At 42.2% G+C, this 21483-nt stretch overlaps 1 protein-coding gene across 1 annotated transcript in view; it reads right to left on the reverse strand.

Annotated features, from left to right (window-relative positions):
* mms22l (MMS22-like, DNA repair protein) overlaps positions 1-21483 on the reverse strand; it is a 130673-nt gene that overhangs the window by 29517 nt on the left and 79673 nt on the right. The window contains exons 15-16 of the mRNA XM_080193342.1: positions 7259-7449; positions 5078-5228 (exon numbers count right to left, since the gene is read on the reverse strand). Of these exons, the coding sequence (XP_080049468.1) occupies positions 5078-5228; positions 7259-7449 (342 nt within the window). The remainder of the gene's footprint in view (positions 1-5077; positions 5229-7258; positions 7450-21483) is intronic.

Here is a 21483-nt window from a genome sequence, read left to right on the forward strand (position 1 = left end):
GCAGATTGAGAGAGCAGTTAAAGCATATAGTCTCCGAGGCTTTATTAATAGGAGCATAGAGTACAAAAAGCAAAGAGGTTATATTCAGCTGATAGAAGACTCTAGTTAGACCTCGGCTGGAGTTCTGGGCACCGCATTTTAGAAACAACTTGAAGGCATTGGAAAAAGTGCAGAAAAGATTTACGAGAATGATTCCAGAGATGAGAAACTTCAGTTACGAAGATCGATTGGCGAGGTTGCCGAAAAGAAGCGAGAGAGGAGAAAATATTCAAAATCACGAGGGGCCTGGACAGGGTATATAGGGAAAACTGTTCCATTTGTAGAAGGATCAAGAACCAGAGGTCACATATTTAAGGTAACTTGTAAAAGAAGCTAAAGCGATGCGAGAAAAAGCATTTTCACACAGTGTATGGTTAGGGACTGGCATGAACTGTTTGAGAGTGCGGTGGAGGCAGGTTCAAACGAAGCATTCAAGAGAGAATGAGATGATTATTTGAAAACAAACAATCTGCAGGATTATGGGGAAGAAGACAGGAGAATGGAAGTTGTGAAATGGTCATTCAGTGAGTCAACGTGGACATGATGGGCTGAATGGCCTCCTTCTGTGCTAAAATAATTCTGTGATTAGAAACAAAATCCCATGTTAATTTTTCAAATGCTGAGGTACAATTTCAGAACAATCTTTTGTTTTTAAAAGTTAAGATGTTCAAAAAAATGTATGTTTCAAGACAACCAAACAAGGAGAATTTTGTTTAAAGATTTAGTTTTGCACATTTTAAAAGAAAGGCAATGGGTGCATTTTGATAGCAACTCCAAGGCTGAGATCCTGCATACTTCCAAGAGCAACACAACTGACAACTGTAATCAATGCCATGAACCACAAAAGCAAAATAAAGGCATCAGTCCTGCAAGACCAGATGTTGAATGGTCTGGGTTCAAACAGAATTATTTGATACATCACAAAGTGTGAGGTAGTTGTGCAATTTTGGTTGTTTCAGGTGATTAGGATGTTGCGATCACCATGGAGATTTGCTGAAGAGAAAAGGACACTCTGACTTTGGATTCTATACACTTGTCAAACTGGACTTTACAATGAGTTTCAATTCTTACAAAAATAATGTTTTATTGATTACTTGCACATTCTTATAACAACCTGCACTCACACGGTACTTTTAATATAAAACAGGCCCCAAGGTGTTTCCAGACAGAAAAAAAAGAGCAGATGCCAAACCTTCATGGGTAAATTAGAACAAGTGACCCTTAAGAATGAAGGACAAAGTAGAGGAATGGAGTGTGCTGGAGAGAGAGCGGTCCTGGGAATGGGCCTGAGCCTGCTGAATGTTTATCCATTGATGGAGAAATAGAAAATGGGTAGGGTAGAAAGACATCAAATGCCAGGAGGCAGCAGGGTCCTGAGAGGAATGTGAGGCTGGAGAACTTACAAAGAGGCAACACCACTGAAACAAGAGGAAACAAGCATCTGGATTTCAAGAGAATTTAATAAGGATGTCAAGGATGTAAGAATGAGGGTGCACAGGAATTTTACTGGAACTATACAATAAGGATGAGGGACTTCAGTTATGTGGAGAAACTGGGATTGTTCTCCTTGGAGTGGAGGAGCTTGTGAGATTTAATAGGAGTATTGAATTTTCTGAAAAGTTTTGCAGCAGAAGTGAGAAGCTGTATCCACTGGAATGAAAGTGAGTAACCAGAGGACACAGATTGGCAAAAGAATTAGACAGAGGGGGAGTGAGGAGACATTTTTCGAACACTGATCTGAAATGCACTGCCTGAACGGGTGGTGGACGCAGATTGAATAGTAACTTTCAAAAGAGAATGGGTTATTTGCAGTGCTACAGGGAAAGAGCAGCAGAGTGAGGTGACTTGAGAAGCTCTATCAAAGGCACATTGAACTAATTGGCCACCGTCTGTATTGTATCATTATAAGCAACTTTACAATTGTTACATTTGATGCTTCTATCTTTCAGTTTTAGTGTGGTGTTTGATACTTTGTCAATATTGTGATATATTGATATAGTAAATTTGCCACATGTGCTTTTGAGGGGAAAAGCCCATACTTTGTGTTGGGATGATAGTTCTTTTAAGAACTTGAGTTCTCTGGAGTATTATTTCTGGTACTAGTTCAAGAAAATGATCATGTGACCAGATGACTTATGAGATGAACAACAGATAACCAAAAGGTCAATATAAGTTAATTACAGGGCTCTGATTTAGGTTTCAAGTAGTTTATATTTCATGTTTGAGAGCAAACAGGATGCAGAAAGGAAAACATCTCGAAACAACTCAGAACTCACTGGAAATTTTTCGTGTTGGCTGAAGGCATTTAAAATCTTGTAAACTGAAGGACTTGTTAAAAGTGAACTGAACTCTTGGGATAGCAAAGGTTGTGTGTGTGCTATATATATGTACACATACATACACACACATACATATATATCATGTATATATATTACATATGTCTATATGCATATATGTGGTATATGGAGGGGAGGGTGGAAGACAGAGAAGTGATGGACCTCTAGGGGAAATGAATAGTACAATGAGGACCCATCTTGTTCTATGTTTAATCTATTTTTCTTTGCTGGACTAATCTTTTGTTTCTTTCTTCATCCCGTCATATTCCATTCAGATGGTTTCATAACTCATGTGGATACAACCCTTATCTCCTCACTATATACTCTTCACTATATATTTTCTATAGCATTTTAACATGCACAGCTGCCTCCAAGAACCATGAGCATCCAGAGTTCATCCTGCTCTCGTTACCCCTTCCCCATCCCTAGGTTCTGGGTTCGAGGGCAGAACTTCCAGATTCTGGCCTTCAGCAGTGTTTTCACAAAGATGCAAGCCTCTCTAACTCTGTGAAAATTCAGTCCTTTGTTTTAATCATGCCACAAGGAAGCCACAAATTTTATTGTATAAAAATGACTTAAACAAAACAATCACAATGAACGGAACAATATGGTTTATAACTATGTACATAATGTACTCAGGTTAACCTCTTACTTCCTTCAAGCATTCTTGTAAAAGACACACAAATCTTCTGTAGGTGCTTTTTTACAACTGCAAAGTTATTTATTTCTGTTTCTTTTACCTGTAACTACAACCTTTCTGCTAATTCTATTTATTTAATCTTTGTTAATTGTTGCAAATCACCCAGAGATAAAGCTTTCCTTTCCAAAACAGTTTTAGCAATTGGCAATGGCATAATTTCTTCTCAGGATACACATCAAATGATCACTGGAATATTTTGTTCGCTTAAACCTTAGCCAGTATCTCAGCACACCTCCTATTAGTCAGTAGATAGTAAATCCCGCCACAAGCCACCAATTTTGTTACGATCTCTTTAGACAACAGTAATTTTTTTTTGCAAAAGAAAAATAATCCAAAATCCTAGTTCTTTAGCAAAAGCCTGAAGCCAAGAAACTCTGTTAGGATCCCTGTAAATTCTTTATTTAGCTTCAAACTAGACAATCTTCCATCTTCTGTTACCTCACAGAATTCAAACTGAGATTAAAGGCCCCATTTTACCATTTCGATTCTAAGTGCTGGGCAGACTTGAAACTGGGAGTGTTTCAGATACAACTTTTAGACCCGTTCTTAGGCGGCCCCATATGCACCCTGCCTGCAAAAATATCAGTAATTCTGAATCGTGCTGAGGCCTGTGGGCAGGGCTTAACACACCTGAAATCCTGCAGCTTCGATCGTACCTCCAACTGTGCATACGCAGACAAAAAAAAAATGCAGTCCCCTGTCAAACCACTCCCGGGCCGAAGAGTGCCACCCCCTGGCCCCCACAGACATTGTCCCAGCCCCTCAAACTTACTGACCCCCTTATCCCCCCACCCACCTGCCACCCAGACCAATTGTGGCCTCTTCCCCTCCTCCCTCTCCCCACTGATATCAGACAGAGTGGCTGTGTACCTCCCCTCCCCTCCCCCCAATTTCCAGCATCCCCAGTGTTAATTTTTTCTTTATTCATTCAATGGGACTGGGTGTCACAGGCTGGCCAACATTTATTGCCCATCCCTAATTGCCCAAGGGCTGTTGAGAGCCAACCACATTGCTGTGGCTCTGGAGTCACATGTAGGCCAGACCAGGTAAGGACAGCAGATTTCCTTCCCTAAACGGCATTAGTGAACTGGATGGGTTTTTCTGACAATTGACAACTGTTTCATGGTTATCAGTAGATTCTTAATTCCAGGGTTTTTTTTTATTGAATTCAATTCCACCATCTGCCTTGGTGGACTTCGAACCCGGGTCCTCAGAACATTAGCTGAGTTTCTGGATTAATAGTCTAGTGATAATTCCACTCGGCCATCACCTCACCTAAAACATCAATGATAGCTGTGCCTTAATATGTCTAGGACCTAAGCTCTGGAATTTCCATTCAAAAACCCTCCACCTCTCTGTCCTTTAAGGCACTCCTTAAAATTTATCCACATAACAAGTAATTAGCCATTGGCCACAAAATCACCTTGTGACGTTCTGTGTCAAATTTTGCTTCACAGAGCTTCTGTGATGCACCTAGGAACTTTTATGACGTTAAAGACTGAACATATAATAGTATTGTAGTTGTTCATAGGATTATCCCTGTAATGAAGGATACCGAAATGGAACTTGAACACCAAAATCAAAATATAGGAAAATTTCAGCAGGTTTGGCAGCATCTGTCAGGAGAGAAAAGAGCTGACGTTTCAAGGCAAAGGGTCATCTGAAATTGAAACATCAGCTCTTTTCTCTCCTTACAGATGCTGTTAGACCTGCTGGGATTTTCCAGCATTTCCTCTTTTGGTTTCAGATTCCAACTTCCGCAGTAATTTGCTTTTAAAACCAAAATATCGTTGTGGTTAAAGCTTCCGGAACATCTTGCAGCAAATCCTTGGCCACTTTATGTATTTAAACAGTGCTATCTGAAGTTTCAGGCTCTGGATCCTGTCTTGGACTCTGATTGTGAAAATAAGGAGTTGCCTTGCAGCTGGAGGTTGCAATTTTGACAAGCCCAGAACCATTCCTGGAGTCCGAACCACGGGAAACAAAAATCACAATATCATACCTGTTTTCAATTAGATGGCTGAGGTATCTACAGACTAGCTGAGGGTGCACCATGTCATCCCAGCCAAATAACTGCACCATGGTTATGAGAGGCTGTGGCTGGAGGTCTGATGTTGCTGCGCTAGGCATATCCATTGCCAAAAGCGTAAAACCTGGAATACATAATGCATTTTGTTTTATTAAAAATCTCATTAATATCTATCCACTTAAGAGACATTGCTTACACACTATGGTTAGGTTTCAGCTTTTAGACCCTATACTGGCGAACGCTTGTGTCACAGTTCCAGCCCTTTAAATTCACGGAATCATGACACTGCAGAAGAGACCATTCGGTCCATCGAGTCTGCACTGACTCTCTGACACAGCATTTTATCCAGGCCCTCTCCTCCTTCTTATCCCAGTAATCCCACACAGGTGCCATGGCTAATATCCTTAACCAACACTTGAGGAGATACTAAGGGGCAATTTAGCATGGGCAATCCTCTCCAAGGCAAAACAGCCAGCCCAGCCCACTCTGTACTGCACATATGATAACCGCATCCTGTGCCAGCCTCCCAGACTACACCAGGCCTGACCCTACTGACCCATGTTGCCCCTATATCACCACCCACACAACCCTCCAATCCCTCCCACCATTCAAGACTGGTTGTGCACTTCCACATTATTGCCCCTCAAAAGTCTCTACAGCCTCCTTGCGCAGATCCTAGTTTCAGCACTGTGATATCGCACACTTGAGATAAAGTCCAAAAACTCAGCTAATGTTCTGGGGGCCCAGGTTAGAATCCCACCCCAGCAGATGATGGAATTGAATTCAAGAAAAAAAAATCTGGGAATCTACCGATGACTATGACCATTGTTGGAGAATGCATATGGTTCATTAATGTCCTTTAGGGAAGGAAATCTGCTATCCTTACCTGGTCTGGCCTACATGTGACTCCAGAGCCACAGCAATGTGGTTGACTGTCAACTGCTCTCCAAGGGCAACTAGGGATGGACAATAAATGCTGGACAGCCAGTGACACCCATCCAATGGGGTATGTTAAACTGTGAAATGTTATGCCCTGGTGGGAGGGGGGTGGCGAAGGTGCTACTTGCTCTGCTTACTGGCTGCCAACCAGATTCCCTGACTAACTAGATTAACATTTTGTCAAGGAAACTTTGCGCATGCTGAAAATAATCAATAACTTATCAGTCCTTCAGATTGAGTTTAACTTGAGCGATAATTGCCATCTGTAGAGTCATAGAGGTTCACAACACAGAAACAGGCCCTTGGCCCAACTTGTCTGCGCTGCCCTGTTTTTACCACTCAGCTAACCCCAACAGCCCACATTTGGCCCACATCCCTCTATACCCATCTTATTCATGTAACTGTCTAAATGCTTTTTCAAAGACAAAATTTTACCCGCCTCTACTATTGCCTCTTGCAGCTCATTCCAGACACTCACCACTCTGTGTGAAAAAAATTGCCCCCTGGATCCTTTTGTATCTCTCCTCTCTCACCTTAAACCTATGCCCTCTAGTTTTAGACTCCCCTACCTTTGGGAAAAGATATTGACTATCTAACTGATCTGTGCCCGGTCATTATTTTATAAACCTCTATAAGATCACCCCTCAGCCTCCTACGCTCCATGGAAAAAGTCCCTGACTGTCCAGTCTCTCCTTATAACTCAAACCCAGTCAAAGTCCCAGTCGCATCCTAGTAAATCTTTTCTGCACTCTTCCTAGTTTAATAATATCCTTTGTATAATAGGGTGACCCGAACTGTACACAACATTCAAAAACATAGCGCTTTTATAATCATTCGGATATGAATTATATTTAAAACATAAAATAATTGGATCTTATGTTAAAGAGGATTTGTTGTTTTTTTGCAGACTAACAAACATTTGCGTGCATGTCAATTTAAGTATCACGCCCAGAGCAGAAGGTTCACAACTGACACTATTCCAAGTCAGTTTAATCAATTATTTAAAGCAACAGCAAAGTTCTTGTCCCCGCGTTACAGAAGTTGTGTTTGCAGGTACAATGTGTACTGTGCAATGAACCCAGCTGAGGCCCAAACTGGGTGGATTTTCCCCAGAAAGCTGATGCCTTTGGTGCTGCAGAGTCCTGGGCAGGGACAGGAATCCACCGGTGCTGTTTTGTGCGGCAGCCGAGAACTGAAAGGCGGAATCTCACTGACCTGCAGCGATGTCGGCTATCTGTGAAGAGGGAGTCTGCGACAGTCTTTGGCTTTTCACAAAAGGGAAAAAGTTCCTCCAGAGAGCGCTGGCGATCGCGAGGTGGCGCTCTTTGGCAACTAATGGGACAGGTAGGCTGTGTGAAGGCACACCAGGCTGCTGGAGGAGTTGGACTGAGCGCTTGTGCATACTCCTGAAGAGACATGAATGGGGAGAAAAAAGATATTGAAACCTGCATAGGAGTGCTAAGTTTGCATTGCAATTACACCTTCAATAATTGATGGGGAGTCCATGTTTTTTTTAAAAAATGCACATTTTATTTTCCCCAACATTCTACCTCATTTCTACTTGTCAGCTTTCCCCTGGTTTTTCACGGACCAGGGCTTTGCTTGCAAATTTTCTGTTCCTTTAAGGTTCATTGTTCCATTTCCTTCCTCGAATCGCGTTATCAGCTGCAATCAGGAACTGAGGAGAAGCAGCAGCCCCTGCTGTGAAGGCAAGAAGCAGTGACAAAAGGAAGTCGAGACTAGTCTAGAGGACGACACTCAAAAGTAATCGTCAAACTTTCAGTGGTGGACAAACGAGAATAGCAGAGATTGTAAAATTGAACTCAAAGGGATAAGTGATGACGTTCGAGTAGTTACTTTGAATACTGTTTGAAATATGCTGTTAAATTAATACAAATTGAAATAAAACAGCTTCCAGTGGCACCAGTTGTATAAATTTCAGTCAGCTGAATACTTGGCAAGCAGATTTCACAGGGCGTCTCCATATTAAGATTTTATTTTAAGCCGTCATGTATTCCGAATATATTAATGAACCCCCTTTAAAATATATACTAAGATGTAACCACATTAGAAGTTGTACCTCACAGCAAACCTATTTACAAAGCCCCTTTGGGACTATGTTTAAGTGACTGAGAGTTTCCTGTTACATGCTCAATTCTGAATGAATTATTGCCGGGAGAGTTGCTTAAATGCTTGCTCGCTCACTCGCTCTCTAAACAAGAAATTAAGACAGATTTTACCTTATAACCTTATACAGATGATCTTGAAATTAGAGACAGTTGTCATACTTCCAAAAAGTACAACATAACACTAAAAATTGAAATATATTTGCTCATGGAGTAGACATTGTGACTCTCTTTCGTTGTGGAGTCTTGCATCTCAATACGGCCCTATTGTATGTATTATAAATACCTTCAGTTGCAGTGTGGAATATATTGCTTTTATTCTTTCATGAGATGTGGGTATCACTGGCAAGGCCAGCATTTGTTCCCCAACCCCAATTGCCCTTGAACTGAGTGCTCAGCTTGTCCATTTCACAAGACAGTTAAGAATTGACCACATTAGGTCTGGAGTCATGTCAAGGCAGAACCAGGTGAGAGTGGCAGAAGTCCCTAAAGGACATCAGATTGATTTTTACAACAATTGATGATAGGTGTCATGGCTACCATTACTCAGACTAGCTTTTCAATTTTGGATTTATTTATTGAACTTAAATTCTATCAATTGCCATGGTAGGATTTGAACCAGAGCATTAGCCTAGCCTGGCGACATTACCACTGCACTCCCATTTCTCTCCCTAACCCCCAGTTACACCATAGAGCACATTCAGCTCATGCACCAATCAAGATCCCTATTCCTTATTGAGAAAGGGACACCAAATAATAACCATTTGCATAATTCTTTAACCTTTAAGGTTTTGTTTTTGCTAATATACCATGGGTAATAATAAGACTGCAATGCAATCAAGGAGTTAAATTTCTAAGCCCTATAGTCTAGGGCCCTATTTTACCATTTTGATTCTAAGTGCTGGGCGGACTTGAAACTGGGTGTGTTTTGGATCCGACTTTTAGACCCGTTCTCAGATGCCCCCATCCACACTCTGCCTGCCAAAATATCAGGGATTCTGAATCGCGCTGCAGAAGTCTGTGGGTGGTGCTTAACGTGCCTGAAACTCTGCAGCAGCTCTGATCGGAGCCTTCAACTGCGCATGTGCAGTGAAAAAAAATGAGAAAAATGCTTCTCTGCCACATCGCTCCCGGGCCAGATAATACCTCCCCCGGCCCTCAAAGACACTGTCCCACTCCATCACATAACTGACCCCCTTATCCCTCCACCCTGCCACCCAGACCGATCGCAGCCCCCTGCCCCTTTGCCCTCCCAACTGATGAGTGGCAGCGGAACCCCCCTGCCCCTGCACCTCTCCCCACCAGAGAGCCATCTGACCTGCCTCCCGTACCCCCCTGCAAATCGGACCTTTGTGGACCATGTCCATTTTGTGCCGAATCTGGATGGGCGAATGCGATGGTAAAAGGGAGAAGTGCTGGTAAGTTTGGGCGTGCAGCCCATTAAGTCAATTTAAATACATGCAAATACATTTAAATTGACATCACGCCCATTTTGGGTGCAGTCCCCATGGCGTCCATTTTCAGCCACTGGTAAAGGAGGAACAGGCGCACAAGTGGGCACGGATCGCGCTACTCGCCTCATGCCCAATTTCACCAAGTTTTCATGTCCGAAAACAGGTGCAACTTGATGGTAATATTGGGTTCGCTGTGTGGATTTGGAGTTGGTTTGCTTTATTCATTCAGAGGATGTGGGCATAACTGGCTGAAGCAACATTTATTGCCCATCTTTAATTGTCCTTGTTAGGCTACTTCAGAGGACATTTTAAGAGTGGATCTGGAGTCACATGTAGGCCAGACTAGGCAGGGATGGCAGATTTCAAACATTGGTGATGGGTTTTTACAACAATCGACAACGGTTTAATGATCATCATTAGACATTTGATTTCAGAATTTTACTGAATTCAAATTTCACCATTCACCATTTCAAACCCGGGTCCCCACAGCATTACCTTTGGTCTCTAAATTACTAGTCCGGTGACAAAGCCATTACACCACTATCTCCCAATATGAACTGCCAGATAATTTTTTTAAACACAACATTGCATTGAATAAGCAGTATGCTGTTTTCTAAATGCTTGGATTAAATAAAACCGTCCACATTTAAGGATATATTTAAATACATAGTATGACTTCTATTTTATGCAGCTCTGAGGTTTGTTTCATACTAATCTGTACTCCAGGACCACTCATACATTTGTTTCACCCACCTGCTGATATTTTGTTTTCTTTGAGATTGTTCTTTGATTGCATTGTGTTCTCATACATTGCTTTCATGGTAAACAGCAGTACATGATCCACTGTGACAGCTAATACATATTTCAGAGAAAACTGTCCCAATTATAATGCATGGATGTTTTACTGGCAAAGGGCAGAAGTAATAGCCCAATTCTTGGCCTGCGTACAACTGGCAGTGCCGTGGCATTTCCATAATCACTAACTGTTGTGATGCCTCCTGAAAGTTATGCCAGAAGACAATGTTTAACAAGCCCAGTACATTAGATGGAAATAGTCAAAAATGAAGAAATGCCGCAGAGGGGTTGTTTCAATATCTGTGTCCTGTATGATATTCCGGCTGTGTCGCACTTAGAGTTGAAATTGATCATTGCACCTTGCTATGCACAGGTCCATTCAATGGAACCAGATAATAGAAGCAAACCAAGGAAACAGTTCTCAGTACAGAGGGTGATACTAGGCGGGATTTTCTGCTCTCCCCCTCCGCCACGTGGCATGTTTGGCAGGGACAGAAATGGACTGCCATTAGCCAGCGGTGGAATCTTCCAGTCCTGTCACAATGGGAAGCCCCATTGTTCACAACAGTTGTCACCCAGAAACCTGGGGAGTCCGCTGTCAGCGGGACTGGACGATCCCACCAGCGGCAACGGTCAGAAAATCCCACCCAAGCCAGGTAAGAGTGCAGAGAAAGAGCTTCTCAATGTGGCATTTATTCAATTGAGAACCAGACTTTGTTAACTCCGCGACCCTCGTGAACTGTTGTTTCACCACTGCATTGACAGGGAATTGATGCAGCTGCGAATTCATACAGAATGCAGCCAGACCACTGAATCATAGAATCCCTGCAGTGCAGAAGGAGGCCATTCAGCCCATCGAGTCTGCTTCAACCCACCTTTTTATCCAAGCTCCATCCCCGTAACCCACGTATTTTTCCCCTGCTAATCTCCCTAACCTACACATCTTGGGGCACAAAGGGACAATTTAGCACGGCCAATCCACCTAACCTGCACATCTTTGGACTGTGGGAGGAAACCAGAACACCCGGAAGAAACCCACTCAGACATGGGGAGAACGTGCAAACTCTACACAGGCAGTCACCCAAGGCTGGAATCGAACCCAGGTCTCTGGTGCTGCAAGGCAGCAGTACTAACTATTGTGCCACCTTGCTGCCGTGTTTTCCCGAACTTTGGCAAAAATGGAAAATCTATGTAGGGAAAGGAATCCTGATCTCCCAGACCTGCCAAGCCCACAGAACAGCTAACATCTTAACACAGTTTCAATAAAAATAAATTAAAACTTGGAAAGTGGCATCATCACTTCCGCAAGAGTGCTGGGAGAGATGTTCTCTGGGCACATCTGAAATGCAATGGCATCATTTGCTTTACAAAACCTTCATTTATTCCATTTGTGCACTTTACTGCATCTCATTGTGAGGAAAATAATCTTTCCCAAAACACCAATAAGGAACACCTGGAAACATCATGTTTGTAAAGTGTCTATAGAAATGTTGCTGCTGTACTAAAGAGAATTAAAACATACAAAGGTGTACTTCAATATCAATTAAACTACATCATTTCCTCAACATGCTTGACTCGCATTAGCCTGCATAGCAATAATAAAAGCAAACAGCTTCCGTGTTCATATGTATAAAAACATTCTGGGGAGGGGGAAAAAAAACGTAATTTCTCTGAGTTACGTTACAAATATACGTTTCGAAAAGTCAAAACTTAATGATATTCAACTTTTGAAATAAGATTCAACGCTTTTCACTGATTAGCACATCACTGAAGGTGAGTGACATTGACATTCCTCTCTACTGAAGCTAAAAGCCAAATATACAAAAGCAACAAAACCTCACCATTAGATTATCTTAACAAAATAACAATTGGAACAGGACCAACTCCAACGCCCTCTCGTGTGTGATTGTTCACCAATCAAATTCAAAAACAACCATGAGCTACGTTTGGCCGCCTGTTATAAGGAAACGGTGCCACTATATAATACTATATCTCATTTTGAGACAAAGTGGCATGAATTCAATAACACACTCAATTTTCTCCTATTTCAAGAGTAGTGTTTCTGCTACTTAATCTAATTCTGAAGTTGCAAGTTTCCAGAGTTTTAATACCGATATGTCTGCAGGGAATCAATGTTGCTGTGGAAAAGGAGACATTAACAAATCTGTCTGGAAGAGTAGGTTGGAACATATTATAGCAGCAGGCTGATAAACTAAATAACATGCTTATTAAAAACAACCTGTAGAAATGTGCCACTATTTCTCCTCTCCATTTATCTTCTGGTCAAGTCAATTGGGACTCTGCATTAACGCTCACACAGTGTTATTGCATTTGAGTTATTAAATTCCATAAACAATGTTGTAGAGTCACAGCTGAGATATATGAATACAGCATAATGTGATTTGCTACCCATCAGGGCAACCTTCAAAACTGCTGGGAACCTCTGAGGCTAGACGCATTCAGAAAGAGTGGTTTCCCCCCGCTCAGAAACTTCAACTGCCACTGCACATTACTATCGGGACTGAATTCAATCCAGTGATTTCAATGAAATAGTGGGCAGTTTGCCTACTCCACAGTGTGAGCCCCCTAAGTGGGTATATTTTGGCAGCCACACTTTCAATGTTGTTAAAGAGAGAAAGCTGCCATCCAACACAAACAGACAAATTGACAAACAAGCTTTTATAATTACCAATCGATTGTCTGCGGCCTTCTTATTGAAAAAGGCACACTTCTGATCAATTATAAACAATAGCTTACACTTCAGACACCTGATGTTATTTGTTTCTTTTGGGGGGGGGGGGGGGGGGAGGTGGGGGGAGGAACAACTTTCATTAACTAGACTTGCCACAGCATTATAAACGTTGTGCTAACTTGTGTTCATAATTTTCCTAAATTATTTTTGTTCCAACACCAATCAAGAGATACACAACTTTATTACCTGAATTTGATTTTCTGAATTAACTTCCACTTCCCTTCCTCTCGTTGTTAATGTTGAGGGCCATAGAGGTATATTTATTGGCAGCTCTCTGCTTACTTCGCTTGAATGGCAGCTCTCCATAAGCCAATGTTGACAGACCATGTAATTTTAGGGATAATTACACTGAAGTCAGATCCAAAAACCGGTCCAGTGTTATATTCTTCTATTATCACTTGTTTCTGATCACGAGTAGAAATCCTGGCAAACCATTCCCTCATCTCAGCACTTGTTCAAAGAGGACCTCACCCACTGTACCATGGAACAAGACTCTTTTCCCGTCACACTCAACTGAGGTGTCCTATGTGAAGAAATCAACACAGTGGTTTTTGTTCCAATCAGGCAGCCAGTGCAATGGACACAAGTTCTTGTTGGGAACAGTGCTGATGTAAAGAGTCGGGTTTATTTAACTATTCCTGTCAGCAGTTGTACATAAACACCAGCTAATCTGTACTTTGGGGTCATTTTCACTGGGAAACATTTTATGCCTCGCAGAACAAGGTGCAAGGACTAAATATGCTTCTGATTCTTTTTTTCCTCCACACAATTCAAAAAATATCACTGTTCCAAAACTTGTTAACTACTTTAATGTAGTTCTTTACCTTCTCTGTTGCATCTTAATTTCAGCCCAGTTCCAAAACAGAATCATCAGGCTGGACTTTTCTGACAAAAATAGCAGGCTTAAAGAAGCCTTGGAAATGGATCAGTTGCACATATCACAGAGGTGTGCGGCTGCTTTACAAACCTAAGTAGCCTTTTGTGGTTTGTCAGGAATGGAGTAGTATCCCCACCCCCTGTCAAAAAGGGGTCTACCAGCCTACTGGAGTGCCCCATCCCTCACCCTGCAGCGGTCCCCCACAGTGCAGAAGGAGGCCATTCAGCCCATCAAGTCTGCACCAACAACAATTCCACCCAGGCTCTATCCTCGTAACCCTATATATTTACCCTGCCAATCTCCCTAACTAAGGGGCAATTTAGCATAGCCAATCAACCTATCTTGCACATCTTTGGAGTGTGGGACGAAACTGGAGCACCCGGAGGAAACACATGCAGACATGGGGACAATGCGCAAACTTCACACAGACAGTCACCCGAAGCCAGAATTGAACCTGGGTCTCTGGCGCTGTGAGGCAACAGTGCTAAACACTGTGCCACCGTGCCACTGAAGTAGGCTGGGGAGGGAAGGGCTTTAAAACAGAAGGCTCTGTGCCACTAATAGAGGATTCCATGCAAGAAGTCCACGCTCACAGCCAAGGTAGGTGCAGCAGGGCCCTCTCCCCTCCATGGTCACCCACCTACTGGTATGGGTCATGGCTCTGCAACATTTCACATGCAGAGGAGCAAAGCATCCCTCCTTCATATCAGTCTCCTTTGCATCCTCTCCAAGGCTATCACAACCTTTCGAAACAATGCAGTGCTCAGGCTGGACTGAAACTGAGGCTTAGCTATAATGGTTTATCAACTGTTTCTCTAATCTTTTTGCTTTTATACTTGGTACCTCTATGTTATAAAGCCACACGGATCCCACACACTTTCTCAGCAGTCTTCGTAACTTGTTCCTGTCACCCTTCAATGATTTGTGTTCGACTAGAATCACAACAGGAATAATCGCTTTCTGCTCTAATTGAAAAACACCGAGTGATAACTCCAACAACACTGAAATCTTTAGAGAAATCAAACAGGAGGAATAATAGTCAATTAGCTTTTAATTTCTTAAACATTTCCCCAGAAATTTAGGAGAAACTTGCACGTTAATAATATTAATTTATGCCACATTATAATTAATTGTTTTTCACTTCCAAAATATTTGGTCACTTGATAGTAATGGGTAGCCTCATCAGACCCAAATTAAACATACTCGAATTGATGATATTTGATGTATATTTCAGCACTGTGAGTGCCCCCACACCTCCCCCACTGTGCAACACAGATGACATTTAATAGGCCAGTTCAGGAAGGAATTGAATATTTGCGGATGAATACAGACAGGGATGATCAATAACTCCATGGAACATGATGGCTGTTGTGAAGCTGGGGAGGGATAATAGAGAAGAGATCGAGTAAGGGTGGGGAGGGGTGTGATCTATAATGCAGGAAGAGATTTGTTGGGCTGGAGTTTGAAGCAATTGGGAGTTGGGAATTTTCCTGACCCTGTGATCCCATCTCCATTGTGGGGTTGCCCTCCCATCCTATATTCATGCTGGGGAGGCAGGTTCATGAGGGAGACAGTCCTGTCCACACAGTAGGCCCTATGAAGTCAGATTCTTGCCCAGACACGGAAGTAGGCAAATTGCATTGCAACCCCAATATAAAGGCCCACCTCCAATTACATTACTGGGAGATAAAGCAGATAAGGAGACAGGTTTGCTAGTACAATGAATTCGTCTCGGACATATGTCATGAGGGGAGTGAATTTTTCCACCAGTATGAGATGGCCAATAGATTTTTAGACTATGATAAAGCCTCGACTATGAAATCTGGCTGCCTCCATTTCACATTTGACTGCCTCACAGCATTGGCACTTGTACTAATAACCTATCAGTGTCTGCACTCTGCAGCAATTGTGATCAGAAGGGCAGTTTCATGTCTGCGCTCTATCCACATCCTTTAATCACAACACCTTTAGTTCTAGCAGCTTACTGATCGCATAAAATAAATATGCCAAGTCCTGACACATCAAGCCACCTGGTGCCTCACACTGTTGTCATGTTCTTGCACTCTTTATGCTTCAATAGACTCCCAGGTCATGGCCACTCATTAATCACACTTATAAAGCTGGCATGCAGATAGCCAAGGCAATGACACTATCCAACACAGATAACCACAGTGATGACATTCATCCAGCAGAGAAAACCACGGTGATGACGCCCATCTGACACACAGGCAGCCACTGTGATAACACCCATCTGGTACACAGATAACCAGCTCAAGTTGTCAGTGTGTCACTCACTAGTGTTGCTCCATTTCACAACTGGCCCATGAATTGTGACTTTTCACTCTCAGAGAAGAAATTCCTCCTCTTCTCTGTCTTAATTGAGTGACCCTTACTCTGAGCTTATGTCCTTTGGTCTTTGTCACTTCCACAAAGGGAACCAAGCCCTCAGCTTGGAACAACACAGAACACTGGTTAACAATACATGCCAATTCTGACGCTAGACAGGATAAATAAATCCAATGAAACTATTACAATATTATGGCCAATTCATGCAGACCCACCAATGAAGATGTTTTACTTGACTAGTTTTGTTACTCTATCAAACAAAAAGAATTATACTTTACCAGAGGATCCTGCATTTCTACCCTAATTATTAACTACTGATAAATAAAACAGTTCATCAGCAGCCAAAAAAATTTTGGGACGTTGGAATCTGGAATTAAAAATAAAAATGTCGGGAAAACTCAGCAGGTCTGGTAGCAGCTGTGGAGAGTGAAAGAGATGCCTGAACTTGACACTCAGGGCATGTTCCAGATTGGCATAGGCAGGCGAGAGCATCTGTGAAACCTGCTTTCGCCCGAGACTGTGTTGTTAACGGGCTATTAAGCTGGTTGGACAATCAACAGTTATCCAGCATAAAATGCTGGGTGAAAAGTTGACCTCTGCTGGGGAGGACAGGTGCTGAGGAAAGGGAGCCTGTAGGTGGGCCCTTCCAACATTCTCCCCAAGGGGGGACAGTGCTGAGCTGTCTCCACTGCCCTGTAACATATAAATATCAGCAGAACATCCTTGCCGCAACCGTCTAAACAGCGCAATCCTACACAGATCTCAATCCCCAGATACATTTGTTAATTTGATTTGAAGTCTGACTTTTGTCCTATCCTGAATCGAGGTAGCAGCTCAAATATAAAGGCCTCATTGCCAATCGACCCACCCACCCGCCAACTGTAAAAGCAGACAGGCAATGTGAAATGCCAGTCAACTGTTGTTTAATTAATTTAAATTGGCTTATTGATTGTTGGATGGTGCACTTCCGACTTGCGTGCATGCCCACTGACTGAAACCTTGCACCAGGGTGCGATGATGCTGATACATGTGCCTGAAGCCTTCTCGCGTGATTTAACACAATTTTGGGTCAGGTGCCCGCCTGCCCGAGAAACATAAATTTCCATCAACGTTTCAAATCTACACACCTCTTCCTTACAGCTGAAGCGACATAGAAGTGTGACCGATTTTATATCGTAGAGGAGGTGGAGTGAAACACACAGTGAGGGACAGGTGGGAGCTCGGGAAAGATTTGACAAAGAGGTCACAGGATAAGAAGGATGTTAATGATAGTGTTAAAGACCAACCTGTGTCCTCTCGTAGCGACCATTTCAGCCCTGGGAAATAGCCTCCGAGAATCCACCCTATCTATTCCTCTCAACATTTTATAAACCTCTTTCAGGTCGCCTCTCAACCTTCGTCTCTCTAGGGAGAAGAGACCTAGCTCCCTCAACCTATCTTCATAAGGCACGCCTCCCAATCCAGGCAACATCCTTGTAAATCTCCTCTGCACCCTCTCAACAGCTTCCACATCCTTCCTGTAGTGAGGCGACCAGAACTGCGCACACTACTCCAAGTGGGGTCTGAGAAGGGTCTTATAAAGTTTCAGCATTACCTCCCGACTCCTAAACTCAATCCCTTGATTAATGAAGACAGTCAGTACTCCTTGAAAGCAAAACATAAGAACAAGTTACAAGCTGGTACTGTGGCGGGAATGGTTGGGGGAAAAAAGCTCAAAATGGAGCAGAGAGTTCATGGTCTGAAGTTGTTAAAACTGAAGTCTCAAAGGCTGTAACGTGCCTAATTGGAAGACAATATGGTGTTCCTCTCACTTCACTGGGTTTCACTTGCGCCTCCTCCAATTTGGTCTATGATATTTGCTGCTCTCAATGCGGCCTCCTCTACACTGGGGAAACTAAACACAGACTGGGTGACCACTTGGCTGACCCGCTCTGCTCAGTCCCCAAGCATGATCCTGACTTTTCTTCACCAGCCGTTTCAATTCCCCCATTTTGCTCTCATGCCCACCATTTCCATCGTTGGCCGACTGCAAAGTTCTAGCGATGAAGATCCCCTACAACCGAGGGATTAAAATTGTCTATATTTGCGTGTAGTTGGCTGGAACCTTCACACCTCAGGCCATGTAGAATGATCAGTCTGTGCCAGCTTGCTCTTGGGTTATTTGAACAGGAAAGGGTTAAAGTTTCCTATTATCTTGTCTTCCCACATCAAACACACTTGGGTGTGAATCGATGTCAGGTACATCCTACACCCAGGAGGAGAGCACCATTTGCACTCAGCCCAGTTCACCCAGAAGCTGTTAACTGGATGAGGCTGAAGGAGGGATTAGTGTCTGCCACTGTGAAGCAGAATGATGATACATGATAAAGAGTGTCTGCTGCAAAAACCCTTGGATGAGCAAAGCCACACTAGTTAGCATTAGACCAGATAAGCTCCTGAACCATCCGTAATCTCATTTAGGCCTGAGCTGATCCTCCTGTCCTTTCATTCCTTAGGATCAAAGAAAACCACTGTGGAGGCTGCTGTTTTACAGTACTTCTGCCTGTTGGACACTTCAGTAATTTTCTAACATTAGACTCCTCTGAGCAAGGTTGCACATAATCTATATTGAGCTGGAACTATTGATTATTCCTGAATTCATTAATCTAGGTATTACTGCAGAGTACAGCTTTCACGTTTATCCAGTTGCTATGGTCATGTTGCATGAGACTTTTATTAAACACAACTCAGAAATACTGAGGAACCAGGCAAATAAAACCTCTTCTTTAAAAAACACAAGTGTCAGTACGTATTGGTAAAGCCAGCATAACCATCTTTTCTAAATCTTCCCCTTAAGGAGATAGTCTTCTGCTTCATCGCTGTCTGAATAATCTTCTACAGTACTCATTTCTGTTAATAATCACAGACACAGCAGCCTTTCGAGCACTTTATGAATAAGTGAGTTCACACCCACTGTAGATCCTGTTTGAAGCACAAGCAACAGATTTTGCACTTCCCATCAATAAAAGTGTTACTTACATATGTATCTTCAATGAAATTTCTGTAAAATAGCAAAATGATTTTTTGATGCATGCAACAAGGGTGAGAAAACAGACTGTACCCTCGAACGTGATATTGCCAAAATTCAGTGAACCATCTGAACGACTCACAGATACCAACCAGTACATTGCTCCATATGTAACAAGTAGCATCTGCCCCTCACCTCGCCACCCATAAGGATAGACTCTTCCTGTTTCAGAGCCCAATTTGGGCGTGCACTGGATATTTCATTTGGACCCGTGTCACCACTCACCCCGCCCCGAACCTCCCCTTTAGCTGGGGTGCCTTTAATGCCCAATGTGCAATTAAACGAAGCCTGGCCCAGGAACTCTAACAATAAATCCCCTCACTAAATACTGTAATCACTTTTCTGGCAGACAGGCTGGAAGTGTTAGCAAAACAAAGTTGGCATAAATCAAGAAATCACTTTTGCACAAACTCAATGTACTGAAAGAGGCCATTGGCATATCAACAGAATATCGTTTACAACAAGATTTAAGTAGTTTCTTGAAGCTCTATGCAACATGGAAAATAATAAATATATTACAATTAGATTCTGGTAAACTGTTGTACGGTATCGTCAGTTGTTTTATATCAAGGACCGGTTGTTAATTCTATAATCTAACTTTGGAGTTTTTTATGAAACATTCCTTGACCTCCACCCCTCCAACTGCTTGACAGACTTTACCCCAAACCTAACTGACCATTAGATTTTCGTGGAAACATAAATTTTAAACACGTTAGAGTGAAAGATGCTTTGATTAAAAAATCCTTTGAAATCCACACTTTCACAATGCTTACATGCCGAACACTGTACAAATTCATATATCTTATTTAAGACGCTGCAACGTGGCTGAGGCACTACTCGAAATTTCAAAGGCACATTATATTTTAAAAAGGATCGATCCAAATAATGTAAAGCCAGTGTTAGAAATGAGTACAAATCTATCAAAAAATGTCACTGGTTAATACTGATAATTAAGCACGGATAGCCATCTCGAACATCATTTGAAAAATCCTATTGTTGAAAAGAAAATGACTCGGGTGGATGAAATTCTCTCCAAGTAGTGGTAATAGTGGGTCACAAGGGGTTAGGGGAGGTGAAAGGAAGATGACAGAATTAAAATTGAACAGTGCGATTCATACTTGGGAAAGGCATAAATGAGGACGAGGGTACAACAGCAAGATCATCTGGGTCAGTCAGGTTAATGAAATGAGGTCCATGAACCTGACACACACTCATGATGATATTAAGTTCATAAAATACTGTATTGTTTCCTGCCTCCTTGGGGTTATGTGATATGTCCTTTTATATTGAAAAGCAGTTATACAGGGACATTATTCTATTCTAATTACTTAATGCAGCTGATGAATCTCAATCCCTTAATTCTTCTAATATTTTCAAAAATTAGCTGATTCAATGACAACATTACCATATTTAAATATTCTACATTCAAATCATATTTAATCGTGAAGCTGAAACGTATTAACCAAAAATATTCAAGTTTAGAAGCAAAAATCGGAAATAATTTTGGAAAAATTAGAGAGTAATTTAGGTCACCACTGCCACTAAGAACAAGCCTGCTTTGGGAATACACCAGTTAATGGCTATTTATGTGCAAATGAGTACCCTCCAACCCTACAAATTTGCAAAGAACAGGTACCTTTAGTAATGAGCTGCTTGAGCATACAGTACTAAGGAAGAAATTAAACCAATTTTTCCAAATAATTTAAAACAGATTTTTGCATTTGAGAAGAATCTCATACTCGATCTAACCCAAGGCTATCTGTATTCCAAATAAAATCGCTCTTGTACTGAAAGCAACACAGCACATCTGCTTCAATTTGGTGTTAATTGATAAAGTCACAACTGCTTAAGGTGCAATGGTAACAAACATTTACAACTGCACAGACTCTGGAATATCAAAGATAGCTGCAGAAATGTAAATCTCTCAGCGTACAACTCAGAAACACGCGCGCACCCAAATAATTCGGCCACTTTGCGAAAGGTGAGCTTGTGTTGAAGAGCTCGTTGGAAAGACAAGCTTTAC

This window comes from Carcharhinus amblyrhynchos, chromosome 7, assembly GCF_965287045.1.
Source record: "Carcharhinus amblyrhynchos chromosome 7, sCarAmb.v2.hapA, whole genome shotgun sequence".
Taxonomy (NCBI): domain Eukaryota; kingdom Metazoa; phylum Chordata; class Chondrichthyes; order Carcharhiniformes; family Carcharhinidae; genus Carcharhinus; species Carcharhinus amblyrhynchos.